General features: G+C 42.4%; 1 protein-coding gene across 1 annotated transcript in view; it reads left to right on the top strand.

The window, feature by feature from the left end:
• Positions 1-21,824, top strand: part of LOC141845950 (uncharacterized) — a gene marked incomplete at its 5' end in the record, with an annotated part of 49,195 nt that extends 27,371 nt beyond the window's left edge. The window contains one exon of the mRNA XM_074733940.1: positions 21,546-21,824. Coding sequence (XP_074590041.1) covers positions 21,546-21,588 — 43 coding nt within the window. The remainder of the gene's footprint in view (positions 1-21,545) is intronic.
• Between the last annotated feature and the right edge of the window lie 1,668 nt (positions 21,825-23,492).

The following is a 23,492-nucleotide window of genomic DNA, read 5'->3' as shown; positions in this document are numbered from 1 at the left end:
GCACGTCCGGACGGGAGGAGTCGGCGAGATAACTGCCGAATGGAAGGATCCGGCCAGGCTCCTGCCGAATGGAAGGATTCGGCCAGGCTCCTGCCGGATGGAAGGATCCGGCCAGGCTCCTGCTGGATGGAAGGATCCGGCCAGGCTCCTACAGGATGGAAGGATCAGGCTCCTGCTCCTCCTGCCGAATGGAAGGATTCGGTTAACGGGTGGGGCCCCCTAAGACGGGACCAACTTAAGACTCAAGTCTGATCATGGTTAGTCCCTTGGTTTATCCCCAGAACATAAGCCTCCCCACTAGTCTAGTTGAAGGGAGCGGGAGGCGGACTGACTAGACTGAGTCAGACTTGAGTTTGAGTTGGGCCCGGGGCTTAATTTAGTCAAATGAGAAGAAAAGAGAGAGAGATGCAATCGAGCCAATGCACAGTCCGAAGGAAGGATAATCGACAGAAACACGTGTCAGTGCGGGGTTGGTAGCATTGATGGGAAGAAAGGCGGCGAGCATGCGCAGAGTGGGCGGCTGTCTTGTCCGAGGCAGGCATTTAATGAGACGTGCGAACCGACGGGATTACCGAATCGCTTTTCTGACATCAGCGGATCGCTTCGGGAAGTTGCGATCATCCAACGGTGGCAATCGGATCCCGCCTTTCCTTTATTACTGATCGGACGGTTCCGAAGAACTAGGGTTCCGATATATAGCCGGTGAGAGTCTGCGGAGGGATCATTTCGCTATCTTCGCTCTCGCGCATCCCTACTATCGCTCGTGTTCCTGTTGCGTACTCTGGTGCTCCCCGCTTTTCCTCTTCCGGCGAACTTTCCGGCGTAAGCTTCACTCCCTCTTTCTCGATTTTCATTTGCGTTTTGCTTTGCTTCCTGCTCTAGGTTTAGGAATATGTCTGAGTCAAGTCAGATATGGTATGAGTCCGTAGTTTCAGTGTTTGATAAGGAGTCTAGGTCGGCGGTGAGGGTCCGATTCGGGATCCCCCGTCAATATAAGATTAAGGTTCCTAAGAGCCATCATCGACCGCACCTCCCTCCTCCTGGTTACCAGACCTTTTTCCTTGATCAACTAGAGGGAGGTCTGCGGTTCCCTATCCCCGACTTCTACATTAGGATAGTCGCGTATTTTGGTGTCCCTGTCAACCAGTTTGCTCCTAACACCTTTCGTACGTTAGCCTGTGCATGTATAGTTTTCCAAGTGTATGACATTCCGTTGAACCCCACTGTCTTCCACTACTTCTTCTATCCGAAGAAGGGAGAGGAAGGAGTCTTCTACCTAAACGCCCGTCCCCGTATTAAGTTTTTAGACGAGTGCCCATCCTCTCTTAAATTTTGGAAGACGAAATTCTTCTTCGTCCGTCCCCCGTGTCCTCTTCGCGCCGCTGACTGGCAGGATGATCTGCCGCTTCCTCCGTGGCTAATTGGCTATAAGGCGGATGCCGCCTTCCAATCTGCGTCCCAAGTGATAGACGGCCTGAAGTTCCATGCGGGCCGACTGCTCGGTGAGGAGGGCTTGTTGTTTCGAGCGGGTTTAAGCCCGATTGCTGCGGAGTTATCTCAGCCACTCGGTAAGTACGTATTTCTTCCTTAGTTCGTTGATTTCTAATTTCATACATTTCTTGTCTGTTTGCAGAGGATCTTTGGATGGCGGCTTCGTTGAACAAGTTCATCAAATGGGACCGTGCGTCCTTTAAGAAATTGGCGACTCCAACTCCTTCTGAAGGGAGTCCGGCACTGGTCGCCTCGGCTGGTAGTCAGGCAGCAGCAGCCGGGTCCGAAACGAGGTCCCAGTCGGCGACGCCTTCTGACCGAGTCAGTCAGCGACAGCCTCGAGAGGAGTCTCGGGGGAGGTCGGCTAAGGAAAAGAGACCACGACCAGAGGAGTCAAGGGAAAAGAAGACCAAGTCCAAGAAGCCTCGGGCAGAGAAACTTAGCGGCAAGGCTCCTCAGGGCTCGAAGTCCCGAGCCAAAGAAACATCAGAAAAGGCACCTCCTCAAGCGAAGGCACTGACAATCAACGAGCCGCGTGACGACCAGGCGTCTCGGCCGCGCCCCCTACCTTCGAACCGGGGAAATTGAAGCAGAAGGCTCGGCCAGAACCGCAGGCTAAACCCAAGCCAAAGAAGAAGAAACCAAGTCCGGAGAAAGTTCCAACACCTACTCCCGGGACCGAATCGAGTCGCCAGGCGGAGCAGCGAGTGGAAAGGCTGGACGATTCGGCGGGAGTGGAACCGACAGCGCCGCCTGTGCAGTCGACAGGAGACCCTGCAGAGGAGTCGATGGTTGTATTGCCCGCGGCTTCAGACATGGAGCCGGAGGTTGACGTGGGGGACGACCAAGTTCCTCTCTCCCAGTCCTTAACCCTGGCACCTTCCACCACTCCAGCTTCGGGTGTAGGGGAGGCTGAGGTGAGGGAGACTACGGCGCAGACGGGCCAGCCGCCAGAACCGGCATCCGAAGAGCTTCCTCCGCTGTCAGTGGGGATGTCGGCGGATTTGCCAGTGGAGGGGATGGTGGCATCGCCGACCGAGGCGAATGCAGAGGCTGAGGAACTACCGGCGGCCAAATCAACAAGGGAGCCGGCGGCCGAATCGACAAGGGAGCCGACAGCGGCGATGGTGCCTTTGAGGGAGTTAGCGGCAGCTGCCAAGGCGACTGCGCAGGCTGCTAGGCCAGCTTCCACACAGGAGGTTCAGCCGGGACGTCAAAGTGAGGCGGCCCCGACTGCTACTTCGTCTGCTGCAGGCCCCTCTACCTCGGCGAGACCTCTTCGAGTGCCTCCTTCACGCTTCCCTCCGGGCTCAGCGGGGATATTCCCTGGAGGAGTCTTCCCTCTGCAGAACGCACGCACGCCGTATGTAGCGCCCGACGTAAATTTCACCCCAGCGGAGATCAACAGAATCATGGAGGTGGTGCGGTCCGTCAGGAGCCACGATCAATACATGCCTCTGCTACTGTCAGACGTGACTAGTCGGGGTATTTACGCCACAGTTAGGGTAAGTCTTATCTTTAGACAACCAGAGGCAGATAATATCAGGAACTAATATTAACTTTTCATCGCAGGCGTTAAGCGAGCTATTGGAGGTGCACAACCGCTTGCCCCAGGTTTGCCTGCAGTTCCGAGCCCTGGAGGAGCAAGTCGCAGAGTTACGGGCTCGTGAAGCGGTGCGGACCGGTGAGCTGCAAGCTCGGGAGGCAACAAGGGTCGGCGAGCTTCAGGCGGCTCAGAGCGAGGCGGCGCGGCAGAGGCATGAAGCCAGCCTTGCCCTTGCCCGACAGCAGACGGCCGAAGACAGGGCCGAGAACTTGGAAGCCGAACTGCGAGAGGCTGTGACCCAAGTGCAGGATCTTAAGGAGGATCTACTGCAGAAAGAAGATCAACTCTCTAAGGCAGAAGAGAAGCTCAAGAAGCAAGATGACGAGCTCTATTATTTGGAGGAGCAAATAGACAACCAGAAGGCCGACTTGGACTTTGTCTGCGAGGAATCCACCGAACGGCAGGCTCGAATCAAGGAGTTGGAGGCTGAAGTGGAAGGCTTGAAGAAGCAAGTGGCCGAATTGACCGAGGCGGCCAAGGTAGTTGAAGGGGTGTCAACCGATGCCCGTGGAGAGCTGGCTGCCTACAAGCTAAGTGAGGAAGACCGGCTCGAGGAGGCCAAGGAGGCTTGGCTGAAGTCCCCAGAGTTCACTGACCAGTTCCTGGAAAGGACAGCCGGCATGCTTCAGGCCGGCTTCGAGGGGGCACTGCGACAACTTCACGCAGCAGGGATGACTATTCCGGACGAGATCATAGACAAGCTGGACCCTCAGGAGGTTTGGAAGGAACTGCCTGCTTCTGCCCGAACGGCTTCAGCCGTGGTTAAGAAGCCTCCTGCGGGCAAGGGGAAAGGAAAGGGAAAAAAGTAGATGTAATGGGTTGCAGCCTTTCCTTTGTAATCTTTTGGAAATTAATGAAAAATTTTGCTGTCCCTTTCGTCCTTTTGTTATCTTCACTCTTCTGTCTAGTTGCAATGCCTGTACTCTAAATTATAGGAGAGACGGATAAGCCGAATTGAGAGAAGATGGTGAGACGCCTCAGTCTTTGTTGAGTATAAAGAAGAGGGTAATGGGGAGACCGTGCGTAGTTATCTTGAGTAAACAACGCGAGGTCTAGGGACTGATAGGTGTCGGGTGCATGCTGATAAGGTGCCGGGTCATGCGGATAAGCCTCGGAAAATAAGTGTGTCCGGGCATGCGGACGATTCGGGAAAATAAGTGTGTCCGGGCATGCGGACGAGTTGGATGTGTAGAGTGTCCGTGCTTGCAGACGATTCGGCAGTGAAGAGTGTCCGTGCTTGCGGACGATTCGGAAGTGAAGAGTGTCCGTGCTTGCGGACGATTCGGAAGTGAACAGTGTCCGTGCTTGCGGACGATTTGGCAGTGAAGAGTGTTCGTGCTTGCGGACGCTTCGGATGTGAAGAGTGTCCGTGCTTGCGGACGATTCGGAAGTGAAGAGTGTCCGTGCTTGCGGACGATTTGGTAGTGAAGAGTGTCCGTGCTTGCGGACGCTTCGGATGTGAAGAGTGTCCGTGCTTGCGGACGATTCGGAAGTGAAGAGTGTCCGTGCTTGCGGACGATTCGTAAGTGAAGAGTGTCCGTGCTTGCGGACGATTCGTAAGTGAAGAGTGTCCGTGCTTGCGGACGATTCGTAAGTGAAGAGTGTCCGTGCTTGCGGACGATTCGTAGCATCTGTCAAAGCCAACACCTGTATCAACCCAAGGCAGTCGCCAACACAAACACAGTTTCCGAATCGTCCACAAGCACGAACACTCTTCACTTATCGAATCGTCCGTAAGCACGGGTACTCTTCACTTACCGAATCGTCCGCAAGTACGGACACTCTTCACTTCCGAATCGTCCGCAAGCACGGACACTCTTCACTTACGAATCGTCCGCAAGCACGGACACTCTTCACTTACCGAATCGTCCGCAAGCACGGACACTCTTCACTTACGAATCGTCCGCAAGCACGGACACTCTTCACTTACCGAATCATCCGCAAGCACGGACACTCTTCACTTACGAATCGTCCGCAAGCACGGACACTCTTTACTTACCGAATCGTCCGCAAGCACAGACACTCTTCACTTACCGAATCGTCCGCAAGCACGGACACTCTTCACTTACCGAATCGAACACTCTTCACTTACGTCCGCAAGCACGGACACTCTTCACTTACTGAATCGTCCGCAAGCACAGACACTCTTCACTTACGAATCGTCCGCAAGCACGGACACTCTTCACTTACCGAATCGTCTGCAAGCACGGACACTCTTCACTACCGAATCGTTCGCAAGCACGGACACTCTACACATCCAAATCGTCCGCATGCCCGGACACACTTATTTTCCGAATCGTCCGCATGCCCGGACACACTTATTTTCCGAATCATCCGCATGCTCGGGCACACTTAAGACTGAGGTGTCTCACCATCTTCTCTCAATTCGGCTTATCCGTCTCTCCTATAATTTAGAGTACAGGCATTGCAACTAGACAGAAGAGTGAAGATAACAAAAGGATGAAAGGGATCGCAAAATTTTTCATTAATTGTCAAAAGATTACAAAGGAAAGGCTGCAACCCATTACATCTACTTTTTTCCCTTTCCTTTCCCCTTGCCCGCAGGAGGCTTCTTAACCACGGCTGAAGCCGTTCGGCAGATGCAGGCAGCTCCTTCCAGACTTCCTGGGGATCCAGCTTGTCTATTACTTCATCTGGAAGGGCTACCCCCGCTGCTTGAATTTGTCGCAGTGCCCCCTCGAAGCCGGACTGAAGCATGCCGGCTGTCCGTTCCAGGAATTGATCAGTGAACTCCTTAGACTTCAGCCACGCCTCCTTAGCTGACTCGAGTCGGTCCTCCTCGCTGAGCTTGTAGGCAGCCAGTTCACCACGCACGTCGGCTGATACGCCCTCAACTACTTTGGCCGCTTCAGTCAGCTCGGACACCTGTTTCTTCAAGCTCTCCAGCTCTGCTTCCAACTCCTTGACTCGAGCCTGCCGGCTGTTGGATTCATCGCAGACAAAGTCGAAGTCAACCTGCTGATTGATTGCCTGCTCCTCCAGATAGTATAACTCATCACTCTTCTTTTTGAACCGCTCTTCTAATTTGGAGAGCTGATCTTCTTTCTGCAGCAGCTCCTTCTTGAGGTCCTGCACTTGGGTCGAGGCCTCTTGCAGTTCGGCTTCCAAGTTCTCGGCCCTGTCTTCGGCCGTCTGCTGCCGGGCAAGGGCAAGGCTGGCTTCATGCCTCTGCCGCGCCACCTCGCTCTGAGCCGCCTGAAGCTCGCCGACCCTTGTTGCCTCCCGAGCTTGCAGCTCACCGGTCCGCGACGCTTCACGAGCCCGTAACTCTGCGACTTGCTCCTCCAGGGCTCGGAACTGCAGGCAAACCTGGGGCAAGCGGTTGTGCACCTCCAATAGCTCGCCTAACGCCTGCGATGAAAAGTTAATATTAGTTCCTGATATTATCTGCCTCTAGTTGTCTAAAGACAAGACTTACCCTAACTGTGGCGTAAATACCCCGACTAGTCACGTCTGACAGCAGCAGAGACATGTATTGATCGTGGCTCCTAACGGACCGCACCACCTCCATGATTCTGTTGATCTCCGCTGGGGTGAAATTTGCGTCGGCGGCTACATACGGCGAGCGTGCGTTCTGCGGAGGGAAGACTCCTCCGGGGAATATCCCCGCTAAGCCCTGGGGAAAGCGTGAAGGAGGCACTCGAAGAGGTCTCGCCGAGGTAGAGGGGCCTACAGCAGACGAAGTAGCAGTCGGGGCCGCCTCACTTTGACGTCCCGGCTGAACCTCCTGCGTTGAAGCTGGCCTAGTAGCCTGCGTAGTCGCCTCGACAGCTGCCGCTAACTCCCTCAAGGGCACCATCGCCGCCGCAGGCTCCCTTGTCGATTCGGCCGCCGGCTCCCTTGTTGATTCGGCCACCGGCTCCCTTGTCGATTCGGCTGCCAGCTCCCTTGTCGATTCGGCCGCCGGCTCCCTTGTTGATTTGGCCACCGGCTCCCTTGTCGATTCGGCTGCCAGCTCCCTTGTTGATTCGGCCGCCGGTAGTTCCTCAGCCTTGCAGTCGCCTCGGTCGGCGACACCGCTACCCCCTCCACTGGCAAATCTGCCGGAATCTCCACTGACGGTGGAGGAAGTTCTTCGGACGCCGGTTCTGGCAGCTGGCCCGTCTGCGCTGTAGCCTCCCTCGCCTCAGCCTCCCCGGCACCCGAAGCTGAAGTGGTGGAAGGTGCTCGGGTTAAGGACTGGGAGAGAGGAAGGTGGTCGTCCCCCGCGTCAACTTCCGGCTCCATGCTCGAAGTCGCTGGCAATGCGGCCGCAGACTCCTTTGCATGAGCCACTGTCGGCGGCTCAGACGGTGTCGGTGATTCCAGTCCCGCTGAATCACTCGGCTGCTCCGTACATCGCTCCGCTTGACGACTCGACTCAGTCCTCGGAATGAGCTGCAGCTCCCTAGAGGGACTCGGTTTCTTCTTCTTCGACTTAGGTTTAGCTGGCGGCTCGGGTCGAGCCTTCTGCTTCAGTTTGCCCGGTTCGAATGTAGGCTTACGCGGTCGGGACGCAGGATCATCACTGGGCTCGTTGATAGTTAAGGCCTTCGCCTGGGAAGCCTTCTCTCGCGACTCTTCAGACCTAGCCTTCACGGCTTTCGGAGCCTTCTCGCTAGGTTTGTCCGCTCGGGGCTTCTTGGACTTAGGCTCTTTCTCTCTGGGCTCCTCCTGTCGCGACCGTTTTTCCTTCGCAAGCTTCCCGCGAGACTCCTCTAACGGCTGTTGCTGGCTGACTTGTCTAGAGGGCATGGACGAATGGGATCCCGTCACGGACTCGGCCGCTACCGCGTGGCTGCCCATCGAAGCAGCTGCTGCAGGGCTCCCTTCGGGAGGAGTCGGGGTTTTCAACTTCTTAAAGGACGCACGGTCCCACTTGATAAACTTGTTCATAGAGGCTGCCATCCACAGATCCTCTGAAAGACACAAGAGATGCCTGAGATTAGATATCAATGAACTAAATGAATATCACGCACTTACCGAGCGGCTGCGATAGCTCTGCAGCAATCGGACTTAAGCTTGCCCGAAACAATAAGCCCTCCTCGCTCAGCAGCCGGCCCACATGAAACTGCAAACCGTCTACCACCCCCGAAGCCATCGTATAGGCAGCATCCTTCTTGTAGCTACTCAATCGAGGAGGAAGAGGCAGTTCGTCCTGCCACTCGGCAACTCGAAAAGAACTCGGAAGACGAACAAAGAAGAACTTCGTCTTCCAAAACTTAAGGGACGATGGGTACTCAGCTAAAAAGTTTAGACGGGGTCATGCATTAAGGTAAAAGACTCCCTCCTCCTTCCTCTTCGGGTAAAAGAAGTAATGGAAGACGGTTGGGTTCAAGGGTATGTCGTATACTTGGAACACTATGCTAACACAAGCGAGAAGGCGGAAGGAGTTGGGTGCTAACTGATTGACAGGAACTCCGAAGTATCCCGCTATCCGAATGTAGAAGTCCGGGATGGGAAACCTAAGACCTCCCTCTAGCTGGTCTAGGAAAAACGTCTGGTAACCGGGGGGAGGCATGTGCGGCCGGTGGTGACTCTTTGGGACTTTAATCTTATATTGGCGGGGAACTCCATATCGGGCCCTCACCTCCGACCTAGACTCTTGATTAAACACAAAAACCGCGGACTCATACCAGACATTATCGGACTCAGACATACTTATAAACCTAGGACTGGACGAGAAGTAAACCGAAAAAGGGAATCAAGAAGGAAAAAGAAATAGGGCTTACACCGGAAAGATCGCCGGAGAAGGAGTAGGGAACAGAGACACCGAGCAGCAGCAAACGCACGCGAAGACGATGACAGCGGAGTGGTCCCACCGCGGACTCTCATCAGATATATATCGGAACCCTAGCTCACTGAAACCGTCCGATCGAGCATTGTCAAAATGGCGGGATTCAATAAGAGCCGTTAGATCGATCCCGTCTCCTTGCGCAGATATGCTGACGCCATGAGGTGATACGAAAGGACGGACGAAAAGCACGCCGCCTTAATTACCTGTCTTGGAAAAGACAGTGGCTCCCTTTCCGCGCACGCACGCCGCCATTCCCCTCATTAAGGCGACCAGTTGCATAGCAACACGCGTCTCTCGACGATTAGCCTTCCTTCGAACAGCGTAACGGCATGATCGCTTTTCTCTCTCTCTTTCTCTCTTTCCTTCATGTGACTCAACTGAGTCTACAAACCTGACCCAGACTCGAATCTGACTCGGTCTAGTCAGTCCGACTTACGCTCCCTTCGACTAGACTAGTGGGGAGGCTTATGTTCCGGGGATTAACCAAGAGGCTAGCCATGGTCAGACTCGAGTCTGAAGAGGGTCCCATGGTAAAGGTCCACATCCGCTAAGTCAATTCCATCGAATAGTTCGAGCCTGTACCGTCGAAGCATGTCCATTCGGCAGGACCTTCGCCAAATCGTCCATTCGGCTACGCACCTGCCGAATCAGTCCATTCGACAAGACCTTCGCCGAATCAGTCCATTCGGCAGGACCTTCGCCACATCGTCCATTCGGCTACGCACCTGCTGAATCAGTCCATTCGGCGAGACCTTCGCCGAATCAGTCCATTCGGTAGGACCTTCGCCACATCGTCCATTCGGCTACGCACCTGCCGAATCAGTCCATTCGGCAAGACCTTCGCCGAATCAGTCCATTCGGCAGGACCTTCGCCGCATCATCTATTCGGCTACACATTAGCCGAATCCTTCCATTCGGTTGCACATTAGCCGAGTCCTTCTATTCGACCACGAAACAGCCGAATCCTTCCGCTTAGTTAACTACACACCGAATCCTTCCGTTCGGCAGACAACTTGGCCGAAGCGGACAGTAAAGACACTTAGACACTGGCACGTGAGATCTATCAGACCACTTACATTGCCCTGGCCCACCTCATCATGATCTGCTGACAAGCCCACGCCCCATATATTTAATGCTATATCTCTGCGGCATGCCCCGCTGCATTTTCAGACAGTGACAACATAACACTTTACCGGCGATGTGACAAGGAACTCGATTATTCCTGCCACTTCATTAATCCCGACAATACATTCCTTAAATGATGACGTGACAGGTATGCACGCTCATCCCTCCTTAAACAGACCACTCCGCTCCACAGGTAGAGCTCTCTCGAACTCCCAATTCTTACTCCTTTTACGCTCAATTTCTCCTGCTACTGTGGATCTTCTTCTTCCACCGTCCCTAACTTGATCGTCGGAGTGGTCGCGCCAGGGCACCCCCTGGCCTTCCTACTGACGGTCCCTGTGATTGCAGGCTGCCTCTGAAGCTGGTGCTGCTCATCATCGACTCCGGCGAGGTTTCCGGCGCTCGAGAAGCTGTCATCGTCTCTATCATCATCTACTGCTCAAAGCCAGCAGCGAGGAGGTCCAATGACGTGTCCTGAAGCAGCTCTCAACTGGAACAATATGTTTTGAGTGTAAAAGGAAAGGATACTATAAGAGTAAGTATTCCAAATTGCAGAAGAAGAAGAAAGCTCAAGTGATATCAAAGATTAAAGTTATGATACATGAAAGCAAGGAGCATATTATATACTTCCTCTACCATCATAACGGAAAGATAATCTTAAAATATTTATTATAGAATAACGTATAATTTATACTTTTTAATTTATCTTAATTATTGATATTTTTTTTTATAAAATCAAATCGATCGTCTTTTAAAATTAATCTGTTCAAAAAATTAGATAACTCTTTGTTAAAAAAAAAAAGTCTAGCGTTTGATTATTGTCGTGCGTTCTTTGGTAGGTATACTGAAAAGTTATTTCTCCGGCTTGAGAATTTTTTATACCATTTAATTTTTATTTTTTTTAGATTTCCATATGCCATATGATACTCAAAGATTTTTTATTAATCATTTTTCAAAAAATAGGAGGCAAATCGTAATCTAGCGAAACTTTGAGGGTCAAAAAGGGAAAAGTGTTTTTTTTCCGCTGGATAAAAGTCGTGTGATACTTTATCGGCTTTTCCATCTTGTCCGGCGGCATGGCGGGAGGCGAGGATGCATTGGCCGAGGCGGAGGATGCGAGGAGGGAGACCGCCTTAGCATCGACACTTCTCTTCCAACCCAACTTCAAGCCTTCTAAGGTTACCCAAGCACAACTCGACAAGCTCAAGGTATTCTGATCCTCTCATCATTTGGGTCGGAGGCCCTAATCTTAATCCCATTTAGATCTCTCTCTCTCTCCCTCTCTCTGTTTCTCTCGAGATTGGAAAATATCGTATGACAGGAACTGCACAGGAAGCGTTTGAAACTCAAAGAAAAAGCAAAGGGGAACCCAAGATCGGAAGGTGCTTTTTCTTCTTTGTTTTTCTTCTAGCATTATCTGACTGTTGACTCATGCTTTCCTTCCTTCAGAAATCGCACAAAGGAGCGTGAGCACATGCGTGGAGGATAGTGATTTCAAGTATACTACGAGTCCTGCAGCATGTAATTCTGAGGGGAGCTCGAAGATTCCTGTATTCGATCTAAACGCATGTTTGGTATGGCCAAATAAGATTTCAAAGAGGCTCTGCTTACTGATTTTATTATACTCATTTCCTTATAATTTAAAGAGCAAAATTTAGTTATGACCAGGAAGACATTATGCTTCCTATGTCTTTTCCCATACATAATTGTAGTGGAATTCTTGAATCAGAATAGAAATGTAGCATATCTTTCTAACAGTAATTACCTTTTAAAAAAAATGACATCAAGAACTTCGCTTCTCTCTAATAGCTCTCGTTGGAAAACCATTCGAAAGTAAATTTTCTCTCCATGTCATCAGGATCAGAATGCGCCATGTTTAATCCCCAACAAGAGAAGAAAGCTACGCTGGGGGTATCAGTTTCCTACACCCTCCTCCTTTATGTTCCTATGTATAATGTTTATTCATATTTGTCATGTTTGGTAATCTCTCAAATTGGTATAATGTTTCATGATTGACAACATCTGTGTGTTGATATACACAATATAGGATTCTATGAGCTATGAAGTTCTTTTTTTATTTACTTATCATTTATTTTCTTCATTTGCTGCAGTATCATATCCATGCATTTTACCCTATTCCCAAATGCTTTAGTTTTATCTCTTCATCCTTCAACAAAAAGTACTAAACTTGTCCCAAAATGCTTCTGCTGTGTTTTTTCCATTCCTTGAGGATAAGTGTGCCACGCCCTACCTGAGCTAGGTCTGCCTAAAAGCAAGCTTCACTCACAGTGCATGCATGATCTGTAATAGTCTTTGAGCAAACTATGACACAAAATCTAATTAAAATATATATCATGAAAGGAAACATGATTGATGGCTTGATTACCATATTGATACTTGCACTTGGAAGCCAAAGACTCTAGAAAATGAGCACAAATTTGCAAAGTGGGCAGTTAAGAGAGATGTGTAGAAAAGATGAGCAAGAATTTCATATCTTAAATTAAGAGATAAAGGGAATACCAACAATCAAAGCTCATATTAAAGTAATTCCATCCTGCTTACACCTTTAGTTAACTCATTATAAGTATTGTCATTCTTTAGGAAACTGCCAATATTTATTAACCCTAAAAAATCAACATCAGCCTCACCTCTCAAACGTGAACTCTTCTCTTGCCTACAACATCAACATCAATCTTCTAGATTTGGCTACACTTTTTGCTTCAAATTTTGGTAGTTTTTCTCCTTTTGTTTCGTCGTGACTGCAGTATGTTTTTTTCCTCACAGATTTAAATTGTAAATTAGTTTAGATTTTTTATTATTGATTCTGTTTTTTTTCTGTCACTAGTTGAAGTTGTAAATTAGTTCTGAATTTTTCTTCTAATGGTTTTGTTTTATTTTGCATCACAAATTCAAATTATAAATTAATTTAGAAATTAATTTGAATTATGCGTATAATGTATTTATTTGCTAGTGAATTTATATTTACATTATTGTTTAATATTTTATGGATTATAATTTTGTTAGTGAAATATTTTGATAGGAATTTCCTATATATATTTGAATTGTAAAAATTTATATCCAGAGTGCCTTACTTCGGTAAGTGGTGCGTCTCACCTTGAGCCGTGCGGCCCCACAACACTTCACTTTTGGGTGCCTCGTGCCTTAAATAACTGTGCCCTCAATAGTCTAGCTCTTTTAGAATCCATTTCGTTAATTTAGTGTTGTTTTAATCCTCTTTTCAAAATAGTTGTAGTAGCATAAATAATTTTTTTACACATTTAATTCATGTATACAAATTAATTAAATGAGTCCAAAGATAAATTTACCCACCTTACAAGGTCCATGTGCTTTCCTTGAATGAGTATCTACAAATACAAAATACATGAACAACTTATAAAGACTTATCATAAATTAAACACAACCATAATGTAACATGTAAGAATTACTTAAGATTCTTACATAAAATTCAAGTTGAATCTACTCTTTGTCCAATTATCCCAATGCAATCTAAACAAAGGAACTCAACTTTCATATCTTATGAACATTTATTAATCTTCCTTTCTAATATAATATATATTAGTATGACTAGTAAAACAACCCCCAACTAAAAATATAATAAGACCAAATTCTTACCTCATAACTCTTCTCAATCAAAGAAGATAGAGTAGGCATTTTGATCATACGAAACACTTGGGTCAATCTAACCTAAATATCAAGTAATGATTTGTTTAAAATAGGTGATCATTCAACAACACTTGTAGGCAAAAGTCATCGAATTCTTAGCCCCCAACTTGATTATGATTGGTGTGTCTCTAATTTCAGATGACTAATGGTTGGCCTAAATCTAGAAATTGTTGTTGGCATGAGAAATGGATAGTGGTGTCGGCTAGTTCCCAACATGCAATGGTTGGTGCTTTATGCGAGGATAGTGGTAGTAGCGACACTCCGCATGAAGGGAGCAGGTGGTGTGGCGACAGAGTTGTAAATTGCACGGTACATGGAGGAGCTAGGGTTGGTAGCAGTAGGTTCTTAAATACACACAAGCAGTGGACCATTAGTGGTGCCGAGGTGTGCATGTTTTCAAGCGTAGGAGGTAGGGTCAACAAAGCCAAGTTGTGTGACGTCTGGCCTAGGAAGCTCGTGGCATGGTGGCCCGCCTTGACTTTAGGCATAAGTGATGCTCTAAAATAGATCCAGAGGGAGGGAGGGAGAGAGGAAGATAGAGAGATTGAGGGAGAGATAGACCACTAAAGATAAGGGAGGAGGGAATCAACGAAGGTGGCTTGCCGGAGGTTGGTATGGTGGTGACCTACCTTGGCTTTGGGCATCGATGGTATGTCAAGATAGATCAAGAGGGAAGGAGGAAGCGAGATTGAGGGAGAGAGAACTACTGAAGATGAAAGAGGGAATCAATGAAGGTGGCTCGACGACTATTGTTAAGGGTGAGTAGGGGACGTACATGAAGGTGAGAGGGGATGGTATCATTGTTAGAAGAAGAGGGTAGAAATTTAGAGAATTGATAAGTACGAGAGTGGAGGCTTATATAGCCTTCTGAAAATTCTACACACCTAACCCAACCCAAAACTCTACAAATGTAACCCAACACAAGTAAATTGCACTATAACCTCTCAGAATCTCCATAAACCGAACCTAACATAGTTAAATTGGACTATCCTATATGAAAAATTACTTTACTCCTAAATTAGCCAAAATGAGCCCCAATCGAGTCCGATTGGAACCTATATGACCCTACTCGCCATGACTAATTGATGGGCTCAATATAATTTAAAATATGAAAATTTAAATACGATATTTTAAATTACTTTGGTATCTAACAAAGTGTCACAACTCAAATCATAGTTCGAAATTTCATACTGTGTTGAGTGAAACAATCAAAATGTATCGTTTTAGTAAATTATCGAAACTTATATCACTCGGAATAGACAATGTCTCCTTCATATGTTTCATTTTCTTCTTCCTTCAACCTCCAATCCATCACTGACACCATACATTGAAACATCATCACGATACAAATTTCAATTAAAGATTGAAACTTTAGCATGACTTGAGATTTTGAACCTTGACTCAAATGATCCTCCTCACCTAAATGGGATTGGACTCATTTATTGCATCAGCATAACCAATATTGATTAGTGGTCAACGTGACAAATGCATTGTCAAACACATTCACATGAACAATCAGTAGCTACTCATCAATATAAAACATATAATAGAACAAATCGACAAGCATATTTATTCAAAAACATTTATATACATGCTGAAATACATCAATTAGTAAAATGCTAAAAAAAATTAAATTGAGAGGTTTTTAAAGATTTGTATGATAAATCTCCTTGAAGTGTAATAGCTAAGTATGTCTTAGGGCAACACCTAATTTCCTTAGTTAACATTGTTGGGGGTGGGGGTGGAATACATCCACTCACGCTTGATAGAATAGGTATACTTTGTTGGTGATGCAACACCAAAATTGAATTAAAACACATAGAGAATTGAGACAAAATCGATGCGACATGAGAGACAACTAGAGAAATAAACAAATTCATATATAGTTGAGACCTGCATACAAAAATATAATTTGGCAAAATATCGATTCACATGGGGGAGAGCAGCACCCTTTTAAAGACATTTCAACCCAACCAACATTAGAAAATAAAATAAATTAATCAAGGAAAGAAATAGCCCTTAGTAAAAAAAAGTTCAATCAAACTTAGAAATAGATAAAATTACAAATTAAGAAACTAACCAAATTAGGTAAAACTTCTAACAACTCTTCCACATAATTCTAACTAGGACAATTATTAATTTGAAGGCTTCCTTTAAAGGATTGTTTCCCTAAAGATAACCTATCAAATATCTTCTTGCAAAAAAAAATTATTTCCTTTCATCCATCCTTCACTAGGGACAGCTCTATTCTAGATGAGTTGTCACTAATTTTTTTGGCTAGATGTTTCCAAAGATAGAGAACAATTTCATCACTAATTCTATTGAATGAATTTTTCATTATCTTTCTTTGGTCATCCCTTCTAATGAGTAAGGAGCTTGTGTTTTTATTTTCTTTTCAATATAATCCCGAGGATAATTTGTAGTTACATAATTGTGATAAAGTTAACTTACAAGGATGGAGACTTGAATCTCTCCTTATCCTCTAACCTGAAAATTCAATCAATATTTATATAAGTTAGTAAGTTAAATAAGCATACATTATAACTAATTTCCTTACAATGTGGCTAAAGTAGTGATGTGAGAATTTGAGAGGATAATTTTCCGTATCACTAGATAGCAATTTCTTATCATGTGTCTCGTTTAGCATCTCAATGGACAAGGAAATTGTCTCTAGGATGACAAATGTTAAAGTCACAAGCAAGGTTTAAAATCTTGTTCCGTGCTGAGGTTTCGATCCCAGATTGGAACGATACAGTTTTAGTATCGTATCTTGCCGCGTTCAATATGACTTCGATACTTATTTATTTATATATATAGTAATTACTATATAAATATATTTATTGTGTATAATTTAAAAATAAATAGGAGATCTAATCCAATACTATATGAGGATACATATGGTTGACCCCACTTAGTGGGATGATAGTTATTAAGCCAAATGAAATGAGATTGCGTATGCAATAGTCGATCTTCCTTTTAGTCAACTGGAGCATGATAGTTGACTTGGATGTAGATTTTGAGTGAACAAAATATTTTGATTCCGAGTGTAATCGATTGGTGCAATTGATTAGGTAGTTGATTGGTTAGACGGTCGTTGGTTTTCTAGTTGACTTGTGATATATTTTTTAATTTTTTAAATAATTAAAAATTTTAGAATTATTTATAGGAGGCGTCACTATGTTGGTTTTGGTTTGTGGGTGGAACGAGATGTTTAGCCCGTATCGGACAAAACGGCTCGAGATCAAGGATTGAAATTTCGAGCCGTATTGCGCGATACGAGCGAAATTTTTCATTTTGCCGACGGATCGGCACCGACACAACAGTTTGACTGGGAGACGCCTCCGGAGGCGTCGCCTGAGTCCGACGACGCCACCGGAGGTGCCGCCTCGGCCCAATGACGCCACCAAAGGTGCCACGCGGGCCCGACGACGCCTCCGCGGCCGACCGAGGTGAGCAGTCGTGATTTCGGATTTTTTTTTGGTTTTTTAACTTAAGGTTTAATTAAGATTTTAATAATCAATTTCTAACTATAGTTGGGGATAATTTAAATAGGCTTTATTAAAATCCATAAAATTATCTTATTATTTTTTAAAAATATTTTTTTTTTATTTTTAAATATTTAGATTAAATTTTTTATTTTAGTTAATATATTTTATATTTTAAAAATATCGAAACTATATCGACACGGTACGATACGGTACCGAAATTGTATCGTTCCAGTCCGGGATCGAAACCTCGGCATGGCTCGATATTTTAAACCTTGCTCGAGATTTCATTCCTTGATTACAAGGAACTATAAAAGGAGAAAAGTTTTATGTCCAAGATTTTACAAGTGATGAAAAAGAACAATTGGAGATACAATTGAAGCATTATGAGTATAATGTAGTCAAAGGGCCCGACTACAAAATTTTTTCAACAATTCCAGAATTATGTCAATGGTTGGTGAAGACTAACAAGTCAGTTACATATAACCTCGTTTTTAGAGTGATCATACTTGTGCTTACTCTTCCGGTTTCCACTGCTACTACTGAACGATCATTTTCTGCGATGAATATCGTGAAAACAAGGCTTCGGAGCAAAATGGAGGATACTTTTCTCTCAGATACGTTAATGGTATATATTGAGAGGGAAATTGCTAAAAATGTGAGCATAGAAGCTATCATTGAAGACTTTGAAAATTTAAAAGAACGTCGAATTCCTTTTAGTTAGAGGTAATTGAAGAACATTATTTTGTTCAAGCGAGACCATTTGATATATTTCAGCACTGAAATCTACCATTTTCTTTAGCTTTTCTAGTTCTTTTAGTACATCTTGGTCTATTTTTTTTGTTCAAATATGCTAATCACAGGATTTCTTATGCTAATCACAGGAATGTCTGGAGGGTTTAGTTTTGTGACTTTTACATCTAGTGAAGAAGCTTTAGCTGCTATCAGTGGAATGGATGTGAAGGTAAATATGCATTAATGTTTTTTTTTTTATTTTAGATCTTGTTGCATCATGAAAGTGGCAAATGTTTCATGGGATGTATAGAACAAATTAGTAATATGATTATATGAAATTTTATGGAGTGACTATATTATCAATGGAATGGATGTGAAGGTAAATATGCATTTCTGTTCTTTTTTGTTTATTTTAGATAATGTTAATAGAAGATGTAGATCTTGTTGCATTATTCATTATAAAAAAATGAAAGCGACAAATGTTTTATACTTTCATGAGATGTATAGCACAAAGTAGTAATCTAATTCCATTGCATTTTATGTAATGATTATATTATGCTATGTTAGGTTTTTGTGCTAAGGATTATAAATGTTAATTTAGTTATTCTTTATTTTTTTATATAATTATTTAAGTGATTAAGTTTGTATTTAGGTCCTTGATATGTATCTTTGGGCAATTCTTTTGTTCAAATGAGTATATCGTTTTCATTATATGGCCCCCCCAAATATGAAATCCTGGATCCGCCCCTGGTGTTATCATAGATTTCCTCTATTGAAGCAAACAAAATAGTTTTCAACATTTTATTTCAATATCTGGTCTAGGTCTATAAAGGAAAACGGAAGATGCATATCAAGAACGGAGGAGCAATAAAAAGTGCATTATCTCAAAAAGAAAACAGGAACATGCATATATGGAGTACAAGTGATGCCAACTAAGTGGCAACTATTCCTTTCCACTACATTATTTCACTGTAGCGCGTAAGGCAAGAAGACTCTTGAAGAATACCTAGGTCCAATAGAAATGACTGGAAATGTATATAATACTCCTTTGAATTATCATTGAAAAGAACTTTAACAGGGGCACCAAATTAAATTTTAAAATTAGGAAATCATGCCATTTAAGAATAGTCATGGATAAAACTTACAAAATACTTAAACCAAAGAAACAAAATGACATGACCTTGATGGTAAGAATCAGGAATAATTTGATGGTCATGAATGGTCATTGGCTCTAACTTATGACGAACAGTGTGAAGGAATATGAGGGTGATAACCTTGTTAAGTGATCTAACCTAGGAATATTTTGGTGGTCATGAATAGTCATTACCTCAAACTTAGTACAAATAGATTGAAGGAATATGATGGTAAGGAGCTTGTCAATGATCTTACATGACCTTAGCATCTGAATTGATCTAGAAATATCTCAGAAATCATCAACCACAAACACTTGGAATTTGGTGTCTAGTTGGAGCACCTTTATTTTCTCATTCTTTTAGGCTTACATGAGTCTATGTTTTACTTTGTAGTTGTCTAGATCGAGTAGTATCAGGTCAGATTGACTGAGTTGGATCAATATCTGCAAAGGCCAAACTGATCTTTCATGAGAAATTGGGTAACTCCTAAAGATTGTCGGAGAATAAAAAAGTTATGATTTGAAGAAATTATTTATAAAGGAGTTAGATTCTACTAGAAAAGAGGAAAATGAGTAAAATATTCCCAAATTGAGAGTGAAAATGAATGAGATCTCCAATTTTCACAGTTAGGCTATCTCAAAAACATAGGGATTTAGCAAACTTTTCACATGACTCAGCTTAAATCCTAGTAAACTTGCAGAAGGATGCAAGAGAGCACTCTTTGTTCTCTTGAATTCTAATTTAAATTTTTTAATCTCATCAACAGTTGAGATTAGCATGTGCTCAATAGTTCAACCCTGCTATTGTTCCTAAATAGCTACTAGTTAGTCCAAGCGCCTCTTCTATCTCTGAATGAGAGAAATCCTATATAAATATGGCTCCAATGTGAGTTAGGTACATAATATGAAATATTTAATGGTAAACTAATTTTATCAAATAAACTTAATAATATAATATTATTCATATTATAATAGTTTTTATTTTATTATTTATTCGAATATTTCTTGTTATTTATTCATTTCATATTAATAGATATGATTGATTATTTATTAATGGATTAATGATTCTAAAATATAATTTTATCAAATAATACTAATAATATTATACTATTAACTTGAGAATGATAATAATATCATATTACTAATATTGAGATGATATATTGTACGTCTAACTTTATTAGTTCCAATATTTATTATTTTAAAAATATATCTTAATTATATAATATTTTATGAAATATAAAATATTAATGCACTTTCTTATTGTGATTGAACACAATTTATTATCACACATGTGAAACTATTTTATTGATTTATTTTATTAACAATTTTAACGATACTATTGATTTAATACAACTGATAATTAGGTTCTTTGATCGTTTAATCTCGATACCATTACTGATTTTGACAATCATGTTCCATGTCCCCACCCTCATATTATGTATGAGGCCAGATGCTTTTGAGATAAGTTGCTTAAATGATGGCTCCAATCAACCAACACTTTAAGAATGCTGATTGAATCAATGGACTTTAGGAACTATTGCAACTTATGATTTTTTTTCATAGTTAGGTATTTGTTTTTTTAGGTAGTAAATATTGTTTCTTGAAACTATTTGCTCAGTGGAGTATATAAAACAACATTTTGGATAAAGTTTTATCTAGAATTATTCTAATAGTCTGATCTATTGATATCCTTTTAACTAATCTCTTGTCACAATATTGAACACCATAAACTAAGGTTTTAAAATTTTAAGTCATGTTGGAGTTTCAGTTTTTGATTGGAACGATATAGTTTCAGTATCATATGATGTCATGTCGATAAAGTTTTGGTATATTTTTAAATATATATATATATATTATTTTTCCTAATAATTCATCTCCTACATCTTTAAAGAGGTACTCAATCTCTGTTTATTGGAGAGAAAAAACCTAACGAGGAAGAAAAAGGAATTAATTGTAGCAAAAAATAAACAAATAGAAATAAGAAAAAAAACAAAAATTTGGCACTGTTGATCAGTCTCGTGACTTTGTGGAGGCCTTCGCAAGGTTGCCGCGAGGCTGTCGCACTCATGCTGCTGCCAGTGTTGTGTCAGTGCAGGTCGACGAGCGGAATGATAAATTCCGTCCATGTTGAGTAGCACAACTCTGCATCTGATTCCATGTTATGAACTCTATTTTATCTATAGATACATGATGCTATTATTAATTGTGTCACAACTTAGGTTGTTATTGATTGTTTATAGTTCTTAATAATTTTATGTACATAAACCTGCACTGGGAGGTTTATGTATTGGATGTGTTTGCTTCCGTTCTTTTGGTGAAATAACCTACTCAAATTCTCACTTGCAAGGATCGTTCTTTTGCTAACTTGCATCCCACGGCCCTGTTGTTAAGCATTAGGATTGTTTGGTGGTTAATGTGTTGAATATAGCTACCTTTTGTTTTTTTAGACATGGAAATTACTTTGAAGTGTTTGTTTTTTCTCAATGGCAGGCTTGATGCTAAAGAAAGATGGGAAAGAAAGGCGAACATGTGATGGACTGACTCCAAAACAGGTGTGGTTGATTACTTGAAAAGGCTAGAATTAGAAGATTTGAACATTTGCCAAGGAGTTCCAAGTTTCAACCATGAAAAATAGGCTGCAAATATCTTGTAACTTGAAGCTATATATAAAAAAAAAATTCTCGTTCGGGTTCTTCCACTGGTCTCTTTTATGCATACTTATGTAGCTTGTGGAAGAAAGCCGTCTGAATCAATGACTTAAAAAACTGACTACTGAATAAAAAATCATCAATCTATGAAAAGCATCCTCGCAATTGAATGAGTGTTATTTGTCAAAAGTAAAAATAAAAAAAAGTCCTATACGGATACAAATGAGATTTTTTTGGGGTACTACTGTAGAGTATTGTTCATTGAGATCAAAGAACTATGCAAAGCATATTTTTCCTTCTTGTGAGAAGTTATAGTTGGATTATCAATTTTCTCTTTCAACTACAAGATGTCTCCATCTTTGGATATGAGGGTTAATAAATTCCAATTTTACTTTAACTTTGACCATCTAAATTGTCTTGGCTCTATGGACCATTCTTAATCACCATCAAGTAACAATAGGCTGATCAGGTTATCATTCGATAGCCAACTCCATGATCGAGTCTTCCACCATCGCTGGGCTTGACCAAGAGAGAGTGTTTGGCTTGCAGTGCTTGTAAGCAGTCCAGGAACCTACATATTTTTCCCTTGCTTCCCATAACTTAGGTCAGACATCAGTTGGTTTGAATTCAATCTACTTTGTAAACTGCAGCTATTCAAGTTCCCTCATTGTTTCATTGGAGTCCCTTCTCGTGCCTTTTTTCCCTTCTTTTCTCTCTCTATATATTTTTTAAATTTTAGTCGAAGGATTAAGTCCACACTGGTGGTTTAAATTTTCATAAGATGGGTTTATTCTTATTTAGTTGTAATAAATTTTTGTAATAGAGTTTTAATTTTAAATGAATATAGCACCAATTGAATTTTTATCTTTTCTGTGTGTTAGTAATAAAGAAAAAATAAAAGAAAGATTTTGATTATATTTCTAATATTTTTAATTATAATTTATTTTGGATCTCATGGTTAAATTAGATATTTTGTATGAAATATTAGTGATGTATTATGATCTTTTAATACTATTTTTAAAGATTATTCTTGATCTTACTTTTATTGTATAAAATATTAAAAATAATTTATATGATATTTATAAATATCATAGTTTAAAATATGAATTAAATAGTAATGTAGTTGAAATAGAGAGTATTAGTAGTAACAGTAATTTAAAACTTATGAAAGTACAATTTTTATTATGAGAACAAATAAAATGTCCATAAGAATCCTTAAGTTTAGATATGAATTTGAGAATTATTTTATTGCTTATTTTGATTTCAATAGAATAAATAGCGAGTCAGATTTTGATATTTTATGATTGTGGTCATAAAAGACCCCAAAGTTATTTCATCCTCTCTATCATAGCAAAAAAGATTCTAACTTGTCCGATGTCAACAATTATTGTAGAATAAATATTTAGTCCTAGAGGTATTATTTTGAATAAAAAAATAATCTACTTTGGCTCCTGACTGTTTGGAAGCCCAAGTGATACTTGATGATGGACTAAAATTGCAAATATATATATATATATATAAATAAAAGATGGACTAAAATTGCAAATATATATATATATATATAAATAAAAGGAATGTAACTTTCAAAGGACGGGATAGAATATTTTGATACTGAAGAAACTATCACTGTAGGCATGGGAAATAAAATGAATAAACAATGCTACTTCCTAAGATAATAAGAGTAAAAGGGTAAGCGAATTATATGGGCTCCCCCTTATACCCTGAGAGGATATGTAGATAACTTAAATAAATCCAAACCCTATTTTATTTTTTATTTTCTAAAATTTTT

Source organism: Curcuma longa, chromosome 15, assembly GCF_044706935.1.
Source record: "Curcuma longa cultivar G26 ecotype Majalengka, Jawa Barat chromosome 15, ITB_CL_G26_1.1, whole genome shotgun sequence".
Lineage (NCBI taxonomy): Eukaryota > Viridiplantae > Streptophyta > Magnoliopsida > Zingiberales > Zingiberaceae > Curcuma > Curcuma longa.
The sequence above is the reverse complement of the archived record's forward strand: the minus strand, read 5'-3'. Positions and strand labels throughout refer to the sequence as shown.